Source organism: Prionailurus bengalensis, chromosome A2 (assembly GCF_016509475.1).
Source record: "Prionailurus bengalensis isolate Pbe53 chromosome A2, Fcat_Pben_1.1_paternal_pri, whole genome shotgun sequence".
NCBI lineage: Eukaryota > Metazoa > Chordata > Mammalia > Carnivora > Felidae > Prionailurus > Prionailurus bengalensis.
The window spans coordinates 86,468,639-86,489,629 of NC_057348.1; the positions used below are offsets into that span (position 1 = coordinate 86,468,639).

General features: G+C 34.5%; 1 protein-coding gene across 7 annotated transcripts in view; it reads right to left on the reverse strand.

Moving 5' to 3' along the window:
• Window positions 1-20,991, reverse strand: part of PCLO (piccolo presynaptic cytomatrix protein) — a 419,720-nt gene that overhangs the window by 104,886 nt on the left and 293,843 nt on the right. For 6 of the 7 annotated variants that reach the window (XM_043588726.1, XM_043588723.1, XM_043588725.1 and 3 more), the window contains exon 10: window positions 18,445-18,570. In XM_043588726.1, coding sequence (XP_043444661.1) covers window positions 18,445-18,570 — 126 coding nt within the window. Of the gene's footprint in view, window positions 1-10,220; window positions 10,309-18,444; window positions 18,571-20,991 lie in introns of all 7 variants that reach the window. The other variant, XR_006298484.1, reaches the window with a different exon arrangement.

The window sequence follows — 20,991 nt, forward strand, 5'->3', positions numbered from 1 at the left end:
GGAACGAACAAAAGGCTGACTGACTCATCTCTTTCCTCCACTCCACTCCCAGAAAATAAGCCAATATCACACTTAAAGGAGCACACCGATGAGAAATTATTCTGAACACTACCAGAAGGGAAAAGAAGGTGGGAAGGTTTCCCCAACGTCACTAATTATCAGGGAAATTCAAATCAAAACCACAATGTGGTATCATCTCATACCTGTTAGAATAGCCATTATTAAAGAAAGAAAAGAAAGGAAGAAAGAAAGAAAGAAGGAGAGAAAGAAAGAAAAGAAGGAAAAAAGAAAAAAAGTAAGTGTTGGTAAAGGGATGGAGAAATTAGAATCCTTGTACTCTGTTGGTTGGAAAACAAAATGGTGCAGGCATTATGAAAAACAGTATGATGTTTTCTAAAAATTAAAAATAGAATACTGCATGATCTAGCCATTCCCATTTCTTGGTATTTATTCAAAATAATTAATAACAGGATCTCAAAGAGATAATAGCACTCCCACACTCATTATAGTTGCATACACAACAGTCAAAATGTAGAAATAACCTAAATATCCATTGACATAAACGGCTAAAGAAAATAAGATTCATACATAGAGTAGAATACTATTCAGCCTTTAAAAAGGAAGAAATCCTATAGTATGACACACCATGGGTGAACCATGATGACATTATACTAAGAGAAATAAATAATCCAGTCACAGAAGGACAAATACTGCAGGATTCCATTTACATGAGAAATCTAGGGGCGCCTGGGTGGCGCAGTCGGTTAAGCGTCTGACTTCAGCCAGGTCACGATCTCGCGGTCCGTGAGTTCGAGCCCCGCGTCAGGCTCTGGGCTGATGGCTCAGAGCCTGGAGCCTGTTTCCGATTCTGTGTCTCCCTCTCTCTCTGCCCCTCCCCCGTTCATGCTCTGTCTCTCTCTGTCCCAAAAATAAATAAACGTCAAAAAAAAAAAATTAAAAAAAAAAAAAAAAGAAATCTAAAACAGTCAAACTCATAAAAGCGAAGAGTAGAATGGCGGTTGCCAGGGTTTAGGGGAGGGAGAAACGGGGTGTTTCTTGTATAAAATTTCAGTTATGGAAGACAAGTTTTAGATATCTGATAACCAATACTGTGCCTGTAGATAAAAATACTACAGTGTACAAGTGAAAATCTGTGAAGAGGGTAGATCTCATGTTAAGATTAATAATCACATTTTTTAAAAAAATGGTAAAAAAAAAAAAGAATGTTGGATGGGTAAAAGAAACGGGGATAGAAAGTCAGTTCTAAACAGGAGATGTCCCCAACAATTGTGGTTGGAGTTTGTAAAGGTATTATGCTTGCTCAAATTTTTCAGGGAAGATGGCATTACCTCAAAGAAAAAATTTTGTGTAATACCCTTAGCAAAGTCAACCTTGAATTCAGTGGCTCAACCTAGGAGAACTACTCTCAGGAAGACTTTGTAACAGTTAAAGGAGCCACTCACTGTCAACGAAGTGTGCTGGGTCAGATAACTGCTCTCTCCGTGATGCGGATCAATGTACAGGGGGCCAATCCCCCAGTGTTCTGAATATATAACATCCTCATTGGGATTTCTCCAGGGCTTGTGAGGCAGGGAATATCAAATAATGATAATAATAAGGGAAGACTGGAACTGATCACATTTGATTTACAGGAAAAAGTAATGTGCTTCTCGCACTCCAGTATGGCTTTGCAAATTCATGCCTTTTAAATAGAGTTAAGGTAAAGAGGAATATAATTAACCATGATTTGTGGTCTAATGTGAAGAAGGTTATCATCACAGGATTCTGTTTCAAATCACTCTAACCATCATTAAAATAATCTAGTATTGCAGTCCAAAATGTATTGGAAGGATTGGTACAGATGCCAGTTACTCCACGGCTACAATTTATGGTGTTTAGAAGTAGATGTATTATTTGAAACTGACTAAAACAGAATGTGGCTGAACAAGGTAGGAAAAGGGGATGGGTAGATTAGTAAATTTGAATGATCCCAGGAAAATCATGTAACATGTGGAGCTATCCGATGAAAGAAAGGTATGTGATGTCATCATCTCATTTAAAGTAGATTGAAATTCATAATATTATAAACTTTTCTTAATTTCCCAATTCATTCTGTTAAAACACCCAGGGTGGATGTTTTCTAGTGACTTTCTAATTCAGTGGTATTACAGATTAATACCATCAAACCTGAAAAATACCATAACCACTTAACAGTAACAGACTAATCCAAAATGCACTCATGATTATATAGATACACAGTTAATTGAATGGACATAGGAAGTTAGGCTAAATGATGCAGTTGTGCATGAGAAATACTTGCCTTTTAAAAAAAAAAATAACATTTATTTATTTTCAAGAGACAGAGCACAAGTGAGGGAGGGGCAGAGAGAGGAGGAGACCCAGAATCTGAAGCAGGCTCCAGGCTCTGAGCTGTCAGCACAGAGCCCAACATGGGGCTCGGGCTCACAAACCATAAGATGATGACCTGAGCTGAAGTCAGATGCTTAACTGTCTGAGCCACCCACGCACCCCAGAGAAGTGCTTGCCTTAATTGTTACTTGAAGTGTCTCTAGTGAACTATTAAGGATATTAACTTTAATTATGTTCTTAACCTTTTTTAATATTCATATATTCTGTACTTTCTTTTTCTGAATGTTATTTAAAGGTATCCCACTACTTATGCATTTTAACCTAAAATATCATCACTTTATTCTTGTTAAGTGTTTCCTAATAAATACAGGAACTATCTGGACCAGTGACAATATCATCCTCCTCCTCCTCATCTTCACTGAGAATACATATATATATATAAGGACAAAATAAATTCCATTTCAAATTATTATTTGACAGAATGCACAGAACAGTGCAGTGATCACTGCAGTGATCAGTGAATTGCAACTTCAAATCAGATAAAAAAAAATATCTCTGGAAAGGAAAATTCTAAAAAGAAATCTCTCAATCAAAATTTAAAAACAAAAGTAAATGCAAATATACTTATTCTATAGTATAAGAAAAAAGTATTTCTTTTGACAAAGAAGTAGGGAGTTTTTATTATAACCTAATTACTCATCGCTTGAAATATTGCAACATGGTCAACTGCTGTGCACAAAAAAGTTAACTAAGTTTTTGTATTTTGCTTATTTTTGAGCCAAAGATACTATATCATTATTATGAATGGTATAATCAAAATTAAAATGGTGTACTTTTAATGTATAAATTCTTTCATCATTTGAGAAGCCAAAGGATAGAAATAAAGAAGCCATTTCAAACAAAAAAGAATCAATAACCATCTTATCATCCATCCTGAGAGAATCTTAAAGAAATACAATGAATTAGGTGTTACTTCATAAGAAGTGCCAATATCCTAATTTTTATGTCTCAAAGAAAAATTAGCAAATAATTTACATTGGCTTGATGGGTGTTCAATAAATAACAGATGTCATTGGATGATAAAATTTCATTCCAAAAGTTCTCAATTACTTTTAATATGTAAAATGAAATCTCAATAGATATATAATTTTATATAACATATTACAATAATTGATTTTTCCACTGAAAAATGAGAATTGCCTAAGAAGACAACAGTTTAACAGCAGTATTTGCCAACTGATGTAAAACAAAACTCAACTATTTTCTCCCCAGCTAACATTCATGTAGAGAAACTAGTTCCCCTATTTCATACGCAAACATGATTACAACCATAAAAAACTAATGGCAATCTATCATATATGAATTACAAAGGACATTCATACATACACCAGATAATTATAAGAAGTCGTTTTTTTTTTTTAAAGTTTACTTATTTTGAGAGAGAGAGACAGCACAAGCAGGGGAGGGGCAGGGAGAGAGAGAGAGAGAGAGAGAGAGAGAGAGAGAGAGAGAGAGAATCCCAAGCAGGCTCCACAGTGTCTACACAGAGCAGACACGGCGCTTGATCTCATGAACCATGAGATCATGACCTGAGCTGAAATCAAGAGTCAGACACTTAACCGACTAAGCCATCCAGGTGGCCCTAAGAAGTCCTTTTGCTTAAAAGAAATAAAATTAGATCCATTTCACTTGTGTTAATAGCATCAATATGAGACTTTTTTTTTTTAACAGTTATTTTGCCCACCTCTTCTCATTTTATCTTCACAGCATTCCAGTAAAACAGGTAGGGTAAATGTAACTATCCTTACTTTTACAAATGTGAAACCTCAGCTTTAGAAATCGTATTTAGTGACAGTTTCAAAAGCCAGGTCTCCTGATTCGTCTTCTAAGTTCAGGAATACCTGCATCCCACATGATTCTTTGCTATTTAAGATACATAGAACCTAATAATGAAACCCTAAAAGTGTAAAATCAATAGAAGTAAATGTATTTAATTATGATAAAACTAATCACATCAAGTTGACAGATGTTTAGTGTGTATCACAGAGGGGAGGAGATTCTGGGTCACCAATGTCAATCACTTATGATTTCTGACGTGGTGTCTCCCAGGGAGGAGCAGGACCATCACGGAAAGTAGACAAAACTCTGGCTCCAGGATTAGAGAACTCCAGTGGGGCTGGTGGGTGGGGAGCTGAGAGATGTGAGTTAAGGATGGACCAGCATGAGTTCCCATAGGTTGGGGTATGTTACCACAGGCCTGGTAGGTCACAGTGAACTTGGACTCAAAGCGTTTGATAATGTAAGACATAAGAGGAAAGGCTTCAATAATAAAATGTGGAGAGGGTCTATGCCTTCCTTCCCCTGTGGCCCTCCCACTTTGGCAGGCTAGAGTCAGTCTCTTTCATGTTTTACTCTGTAGGACTGTTATGTAGGGATTTACGTTTTAAAAATATGGTGGAGTGACTTCTGGCTAACTAAATCTGAATGAACATATGAGGTTCACGTTAATGAACATATTGAGGTCATTTTCACTGAGCTGAAATTTAACACACATGTTGTATTGTGTGTGTGTGTATACAGATATATGCACAGTGTAATATAATAATTTATCATTATGTCCCAATTCCCACCTTGTTCTAACAGCCGCATCTCATACCTGGATTATTTCTTCAGTTTCCTAACTAAACTCCTTTTCTTTCCAAACTTCACCCCTTCAAATAATTCTAGTTACGGCACTCAGAGTGTTCCTATTTAAATGTCATTTAGGGTATTAAGGAGGGCACTCGAGTTGAGCATTGGGTGTTATATGTAAGTAATGAATCACTAAATTCTATTCCTGCAAACAGTATTACACTATATGTCAATTAACTAGAATTTAAATAAAAATTTGAGGAAAAAACAATAAATGATGTGAATAAAAATGTCATTCAGCTTGTGTGTCAGCCTAGTGGCTTCTCATCCCGCACAAGGAGAAGCTGAAGTCCTAGGGGCACTTCGGTAGCTCAGTCAGTTAAGCATCTGACTCTTGGTTTCACCTCAGGTTATGATCTCATGGTTTGTGATATCCCCGTGTTGTGAGCCCCGTGTTGGTTTGTGAACCCCATGTTGGGCTCTGTGTTGATAGCATGGAGCCTGCTTGGGATTCTCTCTCTCTCTCTCTCTCTCTCTCTCTCTCTCTCTCTCTTCCCCTGCTTGCATGCTCTTGTACTCTCTCTCTCTCTCTCAAAATAAATAAATAAACATAAAAAAAAAAAGCTGAAGTCCTTACAGTGGCCCACAAGATTCTATCTCCTTGACTACTTTGACCAAAACGTCCACCGTCCGCCCTCACATGCTCACTAGCTGCAGCTACACTGGCCTCCTTGCAATCTTACTGTTCCTGGCACACACCAGGTATGGTCTTGCTCTGGGCCTTTGCCCTTTTCATTTGTCTCCTGTAATGTCAGTAACTTCTGGCTCACTCTTTCCTCTCCTTGGGGACTTCACTCAGTTTCGGCCTGCTTGGTAAGGTCATTCGTGATCATCCCCTCTAAGTTTGCAACCCGATTGTCTGACAAGCTGGATCTATGCTCCTTACTATATTTCTTTCCTCAGCACATATTACCATTCAATATAGAGTACTTAAAAAAAAAAAACTTTGCTCTTTTCTGTCTCAGCTACTAAAATGTACAGTTCATGCTTTCCTCATTAATGTCCCCACAGGGTCATCAGAGATTGCTCTACGCAGCATGTACTAAAAAAAAAAAAAAAAATTATAGAAATAATTGGATCAATCATTGATCTCAGCAGACTCAAGGGCCATAATGACAGTGAGTAGAATCCGGGAAAGAGTAGAAAGTAAAAGAAAACAAAAGTAGCCTAAGAGAAAATAAGAGAAATCTTATTTTCTTCCAGTGCTCAGTGGAACTTAACTCTACATATGAAAAGGCTTTCATCTGAATTTGTGCTGACACAAAAGCCTGCAATCCCACAGAAGGTTCTTTCTGCTTCAGCACTCATTACTCTATTGGGAACACAGTAGAATACCCTAACTATGTTGAACTACTTTAAAAATTAACAAATGGAATAAATGAAAGACTGTAAAGATCTGTTTTAGTTCCTAAACAGTTCCTTGCCCTGGAGAGCTTATAATCTGCCCTTAGAAATTACCGCAAGGTTACCTGGGGTTCTTTGGGATGGGAAGAGCCATATCTGTAAGCTCCACTTAGTATTTTACTGGTTCTAATGATTGCAGAATCAACTACCATATTCTGAATTTCTAGCTTTCTCTTATTAAAATGAAAATAAAACATACAGTTCCTCCCCCCCCCCAAAAAAAGCCATTAAAGAAATATATTGTTTTTCCTTAAAGGTATTTTTTCCTAGTTCTTTGGATTTATTTTACATTTTTATTCATTGACACCCTGATCAAACGCTACCTTCACAGTGAGTACCTTCCATCCACTGCCTCTCTAGATGGTAGGCACTTTGAAAGCAGAGGAGCATCATATCACTTTGCATCATTCTAGGATAAACCCATAGAGAGTAGTCACTGAATACATGTGGCAACCCATTTGAATGCTTCATTATTGCTGGCATTCCTAAGAATATCACCACCACTCCTTCACAGCCTCTTCTCTCTGAACTCCCTGTTTATTACCTCCATCTAAATTTTAAGTATATTAAGAGTGCACCCCAACAGAGTCTTACAATTCTGCAGTATGCACCTCAATGTTCTTCCCGTTCAGAAACAGCACATGCAGGGATGAATTTAGGCTTTGCACGGCCTGAAGCTTATGCAATTTTAAGGAAAAATATAAGATTATGAATACAAAATTTGGCACAAATGAATTTTTATGAAAAGGACAAAAGAAACCACAACAAATGACAAATGCTGAAAAGGTGACAAAGGCAGCAAACATTACACATTCCTTAGAACTTCCTGGAGCTTTGGCGGGGGCTCATACAAGTGAGAGAGGAGCCCTGAGATGGTCCTTTCATTAAAGTGCCATAATTTATTCATTCTGATCTCATTTCTTTTCTCATCCCATGTAATCACCCTCACAGTCTTTTTTTTTTAAATAGAAAATGTTATTTACTCATAAGTTACTTTAAACAGTTATCAACTCACGGAAATTATGTTTCATCTCTATCCCCAAATACTTCCGAACTACTAACATTCTTATGAAACAAATCTCAGCAGTTCTATTATTTCATACACAAATATGTCAATATGTATTTCTAATAGATAAGGACTCCTTATTTTAAAAAGCAATCACATTATTTTATATATTACAACTGCTTCATATTCAAATACTCATTGTCCCATTTCCAAAAATATCTAAGAATTTTTTTAAGATCAGCTTTACCAAGATACAGCATACATGTAATAAAAACAGCCTATTTTATATGTACAGTGAAATGATAGCAAATATATACAACTGTATAAACCACAACCAGAATCAAGATAGAGAATACTTTCTTTGTGCCTTGAGTTCCCACTGACTCTTTCCCACTTTTCTCTTCTACTCAACCTCAGCTACAGGAAACTACCTGTCTGCTTTCTGTCATAATCAGTTATTGTTTTCTGTTTGGTTTTTGCTTTTAGCTTTAATAGTTCCTTGCTTTCAGTTATTTTAGCTTAATTTTCTCTTCTGTTTCTCGTGCCTGTGGATCCTTTTTTCCAAATATGAGTACTTAATACTATCAACATGCCTCTAAGCTCTACTTTAGTTGCAGCCCATAAATTTTGGTACATTGCTTTTTCATTTGCATTTTGTTCAAAATATTTTCTAATTTCCCTTTAATTTTTTTCTTTAGCCCATAATTCTAGTGTTTGAATTTTCATTTTATCTAACATGCTCAGCTTATCATGGCTCATGTACTGCTTCACCTCCACCTCCCAAACCTAAAATTGAACTATGTTTCATCCCAAGGTTCATCCTCTCCCCCACATCTCTTCAACAAGTAAAGTGTCTCTGAAGTATGCATTATAGAAAGGTCTAATGGAGGATCCCATACATTTAATGCTCAAGATCCGGTAAGATTTTGTGATTTGTCAAAAGTCCCACACAAAAGGAGTTGATGAGAAAGATTAGTCCAGACACTGAAAGCAAGACATCGGACACCACAGTTCTGGTCACTAACAAGATGTGTTTTCAGCAACTAATAGACTATGAAAGTTACATGAACAGATATTCATTGTATGTGCGCCCATAAATTTTAATCAGATGTGAGGTTTACTGATTAACATATTGTTGATAAGAAGAAAAAATGAGAAAACTTTTAAAAGATTAGCCAATGGTTTTACAGTTAGGAGGTAGTATGGGTATTTTGTTTTTTAAGTTTATTTATTTATTCAGAGGGACAGAGAGAGAGAGAGGGAGAGAGAGAAAGAGAGAGAGAGAGAAAGAGAGAATGAGAATCCCAACCAGGCTCTGCACTGGCAGCACAGAGCCTGATGTGGGGCTTGAACTCATGAACCAGGATGATCATGACCTGATGTGAAGATCAAGACAGACTGGTCACCCAGGCACCCCAGGAGATAATACATTTAAATGAAAAATGGCTTACTTACTTCAGGCATTAAGGTTTTTTGTTTTTGAAATTTATTCAAGCCTGATAACTAAAACTAAAATAACTTTCCATTATCGTAGAGGGCTCTAACAGTTCGATAGTCCCTTATAGGAAGTCTGAACTTTGTAAGATTAACAAAGCATATAAAAAATAAACATAAGTAACTGTCACTCACTGTTAACTCTGTGAGACAGGTCTTGCAATCTCTCAATTGTACAGACGAGATAAAAGGAAACTTAGAGAACATGAGTAACTGGACTAAAGTGATGAAGATGGCTTGGGTCAGAGTTTTGTGACCTAAGTTTGATGCTCTGTTAATTAGAAATATTCTGCATCCCTGCAGCTCCGAGATCAGAACTGACTATGGTCAATTATTTAAGTATGTCCACATATGGGGGACACAGAATTCAAGGTTAATATTGCAAATATTTTTCTTACCATCAAAGATCTCCAAAGTGAAAGTAAACATGATTATATTCACCACTCATGAAAAACACTGTATTTCTGGTACATTGTTCCTAAGTCTGACTATTATTATCTCAGTTTCCCTACTGAGAACATCAAGAAACTAAAAGTTAAACAACATATCCAGACAATACGTACAACAGCTAAACTTAAATACTGATCTGTCTGACTGTAAAAACACTCTCTGAATATATGGGATGTGCTAAAGCACTGGCTGACTGAAGGTCTGGCATGAATATTAAAGATGGTTCAATATCCTTGCTTCCAAAAAAACCGCTCCAATTCACACACCCACTAAATGTAGCCTGTTATGGCATATTGACCAGACTAATCCGAAATTTAAGAATAGAAACAATTGTTCATCAAGAAGCAGTGTCACTTGAGCTTATATAAATATTTCAAGGTATGCTACCTTTGTTAATAAAAGTAATCAAATTAGAATATGGATTATTAGTTACACTTAGCAAAAAATGTACAAGACAGGGCAATCATTTAGTTTTCTTGATATTTCTACCAGAAATATTATGACTCAAACATAATTTCCTCTGATTAATTTCAAAATAAATGGGTAAAAAAGAGAAATATATTTCTTTGTCCTGGCAACATAGCTAATCTTTAATATCTGACAAGGTAAGTATGATGTCACTGAACCCTGAAAATAATATATTACAACCTACCAGCCCAGGTACCTTATATTTTTCTTTCCATAAGATAGATTCCTAAATATTTGTTAGAAAATCTTTGTATTAACATGTGATCTTGCGTCACGTGTACCTGGCACACCAGCTTAAGGAATTTTGAGAAATCTCATGCTAATGACCAATCCGTACCTGGTATCCCCCTGGAACAAGAACAAGGAAGCTGACTCATCTGTGTGGTGTGTTTCTTGATCTCCAACCTTGATCACTGCCATGCCATCTGTAACATATGCCAAAAAAGCATAAGCAGAAATAAAGACTTTCTTGCCTAGGAACATTCTCCCTTAAGTTACACAGGAGTGTGTCTTCTAACAATACTACTGGAATATATCTTCTACCATAGACTTCTTCATAACAGGGATTTCCAGAGGCCAACTGCTAACAAAACCACCATTCCAGAAACAGCTAGCCTCACCTTCACTCCAATCACTGATTGTCAACCATTAATCCAACAGCATTTTCTTGCCAGAAACCCTGTCAATTCATCTCTACAAAGAGCTAGCTAGCTGGATCAATGTCACCTACAATTGAAACAACTAGAAACCAAGAATTTCCATGAATTAGAATTTATGCCAGAGGCATACTTCTCACAGAATGACGCGGATGAACAAAATTGAACTCATTCTTTACAGGTGCTATGGCCTGGGAGAAGCTAACTTTTCATACAACCCTTGCTCAATTTAAAAGCAAACAGCGGATATTATTGGTTTTAAACTTTTACTCTCCTATTCTAGGACCCTGCTATTCATTAAGAGTTTTATGAAGCTACATTAGGGTCTTAACATTATATTCTTATCTTGGCTCCAAACAGCTTTCCAAAAATCTTCCAAACAAATTTGATTTAATTATCAATAATAATAATAATAATAATAATAATAATATAGATACAAGTTATCTTTAAAACCAAATGACCGTGTTTGGTTCTTTGGCTAAAAGATGTTTACTTCTTATGGATTTCTTGTTCTCTTATGGAAATTGTTGAAATTTTAAAAGTATCATGCCAGTAATTTATTTCACAATTATGATATAGAATACCAAGAAAAAAAGAAGTGAGTTTAAGAAGTTCAATGATTAAATGAACCTCAGAAGCAATGATATGCACATAAAGGATTACATTTGGCCCATTATATTTCCTAAACAAAATTTTGTTTTATTTATACTTTTTACACTGCCTTTTCTGAGTATATAATACTATTTTAAGTTGAGTAAAATGATACAAAAGTTTTAATGTTTAACAATTATGTGTTTATTTTTTTTCTTTTTTTTTTTTTTACTGTCCTAACTTACTTTATTGTATTGATTCAGAGTACAATGATTAAATCTCTAGGCGGAACAAGGGTCCGGTATTGTGAATGCATTTACGACTCAAAGAGACATGACTCAATATAAAAAGATACATTTTTTTCTAAATCAATCTATTCCTTCAATACAATCACTATCAAATTTCAACAGAGATTTTTCCTGAAAATTGACAAGCAGAATCTGGAAAATATATGCAAGATCAAAGGTCAAGAATTGTCCCAAGAGTATTTGAAGAGTAGCAATATGGTATGTTCACCTGCCATGTGTCAGGACTAAAACAAAGAAGTCATAATTAAAACAAAATGTGACACTTATGTTGGGATAGACAATAGACCAGTAGACTAGAACAGAGGTCATAAAAGACCCATATATGTGTAAAAAAATCTATTTCTGACAAGTGGAGCATTAGAGATCAGTGAGAGTAACAACTGATCAGTAACAACTGATCAGTAACAACTGATTATCCATGCTGAAGAAGAAAAAACTTAAAGTTTCTACTCAGACCACAGACAGATTAAATTCTATTTCTGTAAGGACATTATATGAAAAGTAAGATTTTACAATTTTTAGAAGAAAATATAGAGCAATATTCTGAAAACTTCTGGACAACGACAATTTCCAAAACAATACAGAACACTTAGAAAACTTAAGAGAAACAAAATGATAAACTTGACCATATTAAAATTTCAACCTCTGTAAAAACGAACGGACACACTAAAAAGCATACCACATACTGGGAGAAGAAGATATCTATAGCCTACTTACTTGACAGAGGATTATATCCAGAATATATACAGTTTCCCTAAAATTCAATTTGAAATACACTAACTAATACAATTAAAGAATAAACAAAAGAACAGGCAAATCACAGATGAGAAAAACCCAAGATCCAACAAAATTAATAAAATATTATCGTATTCCACATTCCTGGAGGGAAGGTAAACAAAAGCAATGGATATCATCCCACATTACATTTGAAAAAGAAAATGTAGAGGAAGAGGACCAAAGATGTAGAGTAACAAAAGTAGTAACTGACTACGGACAAGTGTAAAAACAATATAACACTTTGGACAGCGATTTGGAAAAATCTACTATTGTTGAAAAAACCATACAGCATTCCTCCTACATTATTGAACACGATAGTCATTATAGCCTGAAATTTAACTTGTCCAAGAAACTCCTGTACATGTGCATAAGGAGACTACTTTAACAAATTAAATTATAGCATTGTTTGAAATACTAAAAAAAAAAACAAAAAAACAAACCCTCACAAATAACTTAAATAACCAGGGAATGTTTAAATTTAAAGTGCCATTGAAATGTACAATACTCGAATTCTGCCCTGTAGTTACAATAAACGAAATAGAGCCACATGTATCACTTCGGATAAATTGTATAAACTGGATGTGACTCAGAGAGGCTGCAAAAATACATTAAGATGTCATTTATATAAAATTTCATAAACAAGCAAACAAATTCTTCTTTGGTTTATGAATACATACATAAAACTGGGAAGAACAGCAAGTGAAAGAGTAACCTCAGATTAGGTGAAGTCGGGAGAAGGGAGGTGACTACAGGAGGCTTTAATTGATTTATATGTCTCCCTTCCCCGGAAAAATATGAAACAAATGTGGCAAAATAGTGATGTAAAAACGTATGGTGGGGACAGGGCTGTTTGTCATATTATTCTCTACAGTTTTGTGGTACACTCTGATATTTGCAACCAAAATGACAAGTCAGAGCCAGATAAGTGTTAAGTTGCATACATCAGGCCATAAAATGCTTCTAAACTCCCCCCAGCTCCATCCCCAGAAGGGAAGGTAAAAGAGAAGGTGTGGGATGATGAACTGGGTGTCTCAACAGACGGAGGAGGTGAAAACGTGAATAAAGCGGTGTCTCTCTTAGGTAATTTTCCTGATGGGGGAGGAGGCTCAGGCTGAGAAAACTCAGGTCCACTTTTAATGAATCAGTACCCATCAAACCCTGACTTCTTGTGGTTACTATGTAATGGAGACAGTCAACCAGTGAGTCGTTTTAGTCAAATTCACAAGGTTGAGAGCAAAACACCCTCACCATTTAAGTGCAAATAAATCAGACACAGATGTGTCAGGCAGCAAACAGTTCAACAGAACACTTGCTATATTTTAACTTCGAATTTAAAACTCGTTTGTTGTGTGCCCTTCTCCCTCTTTCAACCATGAAGCAAATGATGATTTGGGGCTAGAGTAGAACTGGCAGAGGAAAATTTTTTCCTCACACTGTGTCACAGCACAGAAGAATGGTGCTGCATTTTCCAGAGATGAGGGTTTTTCTTCTATATCAGTAACCACACGATACCCCACTCCAGAGATCTTAATTTAAATTCAAACCAAAGAAAAACTAAAACAAACAAAAACCCCAAAAAACACCTAGAGTAAATTTATGTTAATTTATGAGTAGTTAAGCTCAAAGTTGTAAGGACGTTGCCCAGAGGAAATGGTTTTTATTTTGTCATTTTTTTTTTCCTGAAAAGGTAATCAAAAGTTATATTACCAAATATGGATGCTGTCTTCAATGTACATGGTTCTTTACATAATATTGTTTGCTTCACAAAATCCTGTGAAGAGAAACTTCTTAATTACTGTATAACACCTGTAATCAAAAATTAATTCTTTAACACTAATTTCTATATATATTATTTGAAATCTTGTTTTATTTGACACTGTACTGGGCACCAAATATGAAGAAAAAACCCTCAGTGTTAAGGGTCATGATTTTAGATCCATGCACAACTGATATGTGCACAAATGGATGGGACACAGAAACTGACCCAGGTCTGTATCAGATTAAAAGAACAAAACAAAACAAAACAAAACAAAACAAAACAAAATCTTTGCTTGTCGTGAGATATGGATAATTGTATTACAGACTCCCCAGATTTGGAGATGGTTGGAACTTTGATCTGAAAACAATATGTAAAGAGTTATTCATTTAATTTTTTTTTTAATGTTTATTTTTGAGAGCGTGAGAGAGAAGGGCGGGGAGGGGCAGAGAGCGAGAGGGAGACACAGAATCTGAAGCAGGCTCTGGGCTGAGAGATGCAGGGCTCCAACTCACAAACTGTGAGATCATGAAGTGAGCTGAGGTTGGATGCCTAACCAAATGAGCCATCCAGGCACCCCTATAAAGAATTATTTTTAGAGAAAGTTTTATTTTTAAAGCATGTCACAAATTCAAAACTTCCTAAAACTGTAATCACACTGAGCAGGTTTCACTAGGTAATATAGAGAAAAGAAAATTTATCACAGAGGACGCATCTAGTTTTTTGAGGCCACTAGTTAAGATGCTGATTATATTGAACCTAGTATTGATACTGTACTATAAATACGGTTTATAATCGTTCCTTTAAAAATAAACATTTAAAATGGAAGTGGCAAGTTTTAAATACACAAACTCCATATATTCAAGTGTGTTTTTAGATGCTCAAATTAGTCCAAAGAGAAATAACAACATCAAAGGAGAAAATGATAGACAAAATTATACACCACTTAAAGTCCCAATATTGATGATCAATACAGAGCCCCAACAGTGTTGATCTAAAATTGTTTAAAATTTTAATCCTAAAGCAAATAGCGACAAATAGCAGTTCAGAAAATCAGATTTGTAGTTTAATTCCCCAGATGTTTTGTCTTTTTTTTTTTAACGGAAAACTGACTTTAAGCATTAAAATGAAGAATAATAGGTAGCCAAAGATCATTCTTTGTCCAATATCTGTTTAAGAATGCTTACTAATGTTGCCGAAAAATAAATTGTATGGTTTTGGAAGATTAGGATCCCTCAAATATCTGACCGTGCAAGTTCTTTCAGAAAATCACTACAGATTTTTCTAAAACTAAAAGATTGGCTCAGGAAATTTTGACTAATGCAACGTTCTCTAACTGCTTTTTTTAACTGCAGAGGATGGCACAAGCCTATATTATGAGTGTAGAAAAATGAATTTTTTGAGAATAGCCTAATGATTGGGCGATAGTAATTACTGCCAAGTATCAGCATTCTGAAACACAACTCTTTCCTACATTATGTAACAAGATAGACAACTAGTTCAGAAAGATTTTTCAAAAAACTCTGAATAAAAATCTCCTTTTAACAAATAACCAGCTCAGTGGACTCAGGCAGTAGTGAGGCCTTCTCCCCTCCATTTAATGTTAGTTACATAAGTCAGTACTTTCTGAACAGCATCAGAAAACCTACATGATTGGTAGTGTGTTTTAAATGCACAAATCCTGATGATAAAAAGCTAGAGGAAACCTGAAAATACTCTTGCTCTTCCAAAAGTCAACACAGTCAGAATCCATGCCTCTGAGTGCTGCAAGAGTATAAGTATGTAAGACCCTGATGAGACTGAAAAGCCTACCATAAGACAAATAACCAAACTTAGGAAAAACCGTAGGGTCAACCTCTTTTTTAACAATAGCGCCATTGTGTGGAGTGGGAAAAAAATGCAGTCTAAGAATTCTATGGTCAACCAACTGTCATTCACGTATGTTTTAAATCAAGCGTGAGGCAATTTTAAATCATAAAGGCTCAGGGTATATAGTTTTGTATTCAGAAATGCAGAAAGATACACCAGGAAGACATCAAATCAATTCCTAAGTCTACCTGGAATTCGTTCTACAGATGGAGAAGTACAATTAAATGCATACAAATACATATTTTATCTATCTATTCGTATACATTTTTTTCCTTAGAAAAGAAAAGAATTTCAAACTAGGGAGAATTAACTGTTGTTATTGCCTTCAATAAATAAAATTTTATGATGTCATAAAAAATTTTAAATATTAAAAATCCACAAGACTTCAGTGATCTACACTTGGTATTACTGTAGTTACATCTCACATCAGACATAAAAATCAGAGTTGTGTCTTAACCAACATACTGCTCTGAAACTGTATGATAATCTATTAGAGATTGAAGATGAGGGTTCTAAGAATGCCATGTATGAATAAAACACATAGTTACAGACAAAACAAAAATTATGTAAATATAAATACATATAGATATATATCCAGAAAATATATTGGTCAAACAATATTGTCCTTGTGTATTCCCATTTGGACTGATGACCTTCTAGTCAGTTCATCTTTGGACATGAAAGGACATATTTGGACATTAGGTTCACTTCAATTTTCTCTCTTGACTTAGTCTGTATTATATCTATTTTTTTTTAATTTAAGTGTATGAACTTAAAAATGGCCACATAGACTACCAAGTACAAAAAGTATCATTTCATCACAAAACACTTCATTTAAAACATCTTTCAAACCACCCTGATTTGTAGTATTTGTCAATTTCCATGGTGTAATTACAGACAAAAGTATGAAAATTTATCTGTATTCAGGCATCTTTGCATAACTATAAAACAAACAGTTGCTGCAATTTTTATTTTAGAATAAAAACAGCATACACCTTTCCTTCTGGAGTATGCTGTATAAAAGTGGCATATCACTTCCATCGTTAAAAATGGTGTCAATTAAAAAAAATGGTCTCAATTTCTATAGCTTAAGTAGACTGCAACATCAAAGAGTAGCATCAGGCATGATAAGATTATAGTCATAGAAACTTTGTACAGACTCAGTAGTTTGCTCATAATTATTATATCTTGATTGACACAGTTTTTACTTTCTTTTAGCTTTTTGGCTAATTCTCCTACCTTTCTCTGTTTTATGCAGCACATTGGAATATTTTTAAAAATATGCTTTCAGTGACATATTAGGTGATGACCTGGTAATCTGGCATTCTGAAAACCAACAAGCAGATAAACAAAACAAACAGGCCTAATTTATCACATTGATCTGTTTCCACTTTGTAAATCCTCCCACCAAGACCAGTTCAAGCCATCAATGTGATGTCACTAAATGTGAAGTTAGGAAGAGCGTATCTTAGAGATTTGGTACCAACTGGCTCCAGTAAGAATACTGTGATGAGTAAATAATACCTCAAGTTTGTGTTTATTCTAATAGTCTACCAAAATATCCATGGACATTTTTGGGAGGTTCCAATACATTGAAGAAAATAATAGTGAATCATTTTAGCATAATGAGAATTTTAAATAACAAACAACATTTTATAAAACTATGAAATGAGAAAAAAAACACTTTTCAAATAAGTATTTTATTTAGAATGAAATAAAATGATAGGCTGAGGCTGTTTTATGATAAAAAAATATCCATTATAAACAATATAACTGAAAGCTTATAAACCATATGTTAGAGTTTGGAAACAACCCAATCAACGAAAAAACAAGTGAAAATAATCACTCTGTGTTTTGAGAACCAAACATTTTATGACATGTGAAAGAAACTGATAAAATACATGTCTTATGGATCTTTAGATACATCTGTAAAGTTCTTTTTTTTAAATGTTTTTGATGTGATAAGGTGTATAGTACCCAAAAGTAGACAGTAACCTAGCACAGGAGTTGGTAAATTTTTTTCTGTTAAGAGCCATAGAGTATAAATTTTAGTTTTTGTAGACCATTTCATCTTGTCATGAATGCAGTACTGTTTGTAGTGGGAAAATGCCCATATCCAACATGTAAATTCATGATCCTGGTTGTGTTCCAACACTGTTTTATAGAAACAAACAGCAGATAGAGTTGGCCTGGGGGATGTTCATAGTTTGCTGACCCAACTTTAGGGTGTACTGAATCATGTGGTATTTTTACAGTTATGATTTCAATATAATTTTCTTAGTATTTATAAAAAAAATAATCTCAATAACCAAAGTGGTTTTAATAATATTGCCCAAGTCAGTAAGCGATATTGACTAATTTGTGTTTCTTAAGTAAGATATTCACAGAGCAAACCCAACTGCCAAAAGGACAATGCAATTGAAAATAAAGTGAATATAGTTGTGAACACATTTTCTTTTATATTACAACACCAAAATTTCATAATTAACCATAAGGAGAGAGGGTTACCTACGTGGTAAATAAAGAGAAGATCTGCATATTAAATTAAAATATGTTTAATATAAGTATGTTCATTTTAATCAACAATGAAATCCTTATTCTTACCTTCCATAAGTTTTCCTGTCTGTTCTGCACTTCCTCCAGGAAGAATTTTGGCAATATAGGCTCCAATTTCTCCATTGTGTCCAGGGATTTCTTTACCACCCACAATTCTAATTCCTAATCCATTACCTGTATTGAAAAAATAGCAAATTGTTAGTAACATTTTAAAGGAACAACAGTTATAGTGAGTCATAAGGTGCACATGACGTGAGCTCTGGTGCCCAGAAGCTATCTACAACATGAATATTGGGACTGGACACCAATAACAAAAGGATATTATTCTGAATTCAATAATAGATGATATGATATAGGACATTATGAGATTTTTGTAGGATCTACAATAAATCCCCTGATATTAAAAAATAATTTTTGGAATTCAATGATATCACCATGATATAATACAGGTATTTTTGTCCACTTTTGGGCAGACACTTTGTAAACACATTGTATAAAGATGTTCTCAGTATAAGAAACACCAGAGTGTATAATTCACTTATGAAATTGAGGAGTATTTCATGTAAAAGACAGTAATAGCTATCATAAATTGAGAAGACACAATTTAAACATACAAATGATTGCAACTGATAAGATGAAAATACAGTCATAATTTATGAATTACTATTCATTTTTTAGCCTTAACTCATCAACTAACATTGTGCATTATTAACATGACATTTTTCGTGTGGCAAAATAAAATTCTTGACTGATGAACAACTTAGTAAACTTTATTTCATAGAACAGATTTTTCTGTAACTAGCTACATGGACAAAAAGATGGAGAATGATTATTGTGTGAAAATTGAGTGTGATATAAATGAACTGTTGATGTTTTAAGTTTATATTTTCTTTATAATCAGCTAAAAATTAGCAAGCGTATATATACAGCACCAGAAATATTTTTATTACAAATGTCAAGGATATTTTAAAAGTACTAAAAGAAAGCAGAATTCTTCTTAAATCAAGACACAATTATTTCTTTAGATTAAAATTATTTCTATTCAGTGATTGAAGGCCCGTTTTCAACTCTTTCAAAAATCTCTAAATTTTAAAAGACAGTTTTCTTACAGATCCTGTTCCCTCCCCACTTTACTCTTCAAAAACAATCCCTGGAGTCAACGTCAACACAGTACAAACATTCAACAACCAAGTAACACGGGATTATGGAACGCTTCTGCCATTTATCCAGGTAGGGATATATTTTGGTAAAACATCATTTCCTGGTTATAAGGTAATTCCAAATGAATTTCCTCTCTCCTTTTCTTCCTCCCTTCCTTCCTTGTTTTTACCCTCTTTTCTCCCTCTCTTTCCCTCCTACTTGCCTCCCTCTTTCTACTTTTTTTTTTTTTACCAGGGTAAGTGTTCTGAAGATTGAGCCTCAAAATAAAAAGAAAAACAAAAAAAAAAAAAACAAAACAAAACAAAAACTAAGCAAATCAACTGTATGCATCTAACTTTCCTGCTGTTGTCAATGGGTCAGAGTTAAATAAGATACTAGCCTTCTCTGGCCTTACTTATGAAGCTTTTCTGTCACCAGTATCTTGGTCCATTGCTACCCCTGCGAATAGAGATTAATTTATGATACACATTGAATATAGCTGTGTGAGTACAGAACATCATCTAGTATAGGACTTGGTCTCAACTAAGGCTGCTTACCAACAGTTGAGTTCTTACTTAGACAGTAGTCTTAAAGAATTCACCAGGAGTGATTATATAATAAGACATTACATAGATACAAATAAAGGGCAACAAATGAAGAAGTTATTACCCATTCTTCATTCAATCGGTTTAGTCTATCTTTTAGTGTGCTAAGGATATTTTGGATATTACAAAATGAGGATTTTAAAATAGCTGGTCACGGAATTTATCTGTTAAAAGTAATAACAGTTTCTTAAAAGACTTGCTTTCACTTTTCATGATTGAATCCCTCAGAGCTGTAATTTACTACTTGTTAAACTTTTCATAAACACACACACAGATACTGAATTTCTAATGTGGTTGGTGTGTCTTTATCAATTTTGAGACATGTCAGTCTGAGATCCCAAAAGATGATTTAAGACATTTCCTTACCATATAGGCATATGTTCAAGATCACTCCATACATCAAAACTTATTATAATGCTACACTCAGAAGAGTACACTGTAGTAGGGTATAGTAGAGTGCTCAGGGCATTTGGTTTTACTTATTTGTTTTTAAGCTTAAAAAAAACAGAATGTAAACATAGCCCATGAAAAACAATTTCAGCACTATATCATATATGGCATAGCATATGTTTAGCATCTACACATGGGATTATTACACCTTGTAAAGGTATAGCTAAAAGAGTAGTTGTGGAACTCTGAAATCTATTCATTGGTATAAGTGACTATTTTTAAAGATTTGGTTATAGTTTCATTCTATAGATGGAAATGTCTTAAGAGTTAAGTACTTGCATCCCTACTACCATTTAACTTTTGGTGACTGAATACACCTAAAACCCTGTAGAAAAGGATCAGTGAAAGAAAATTATAATTATATCCATCTTAATAAAGTAGCACAACATGGGGCGCTTGG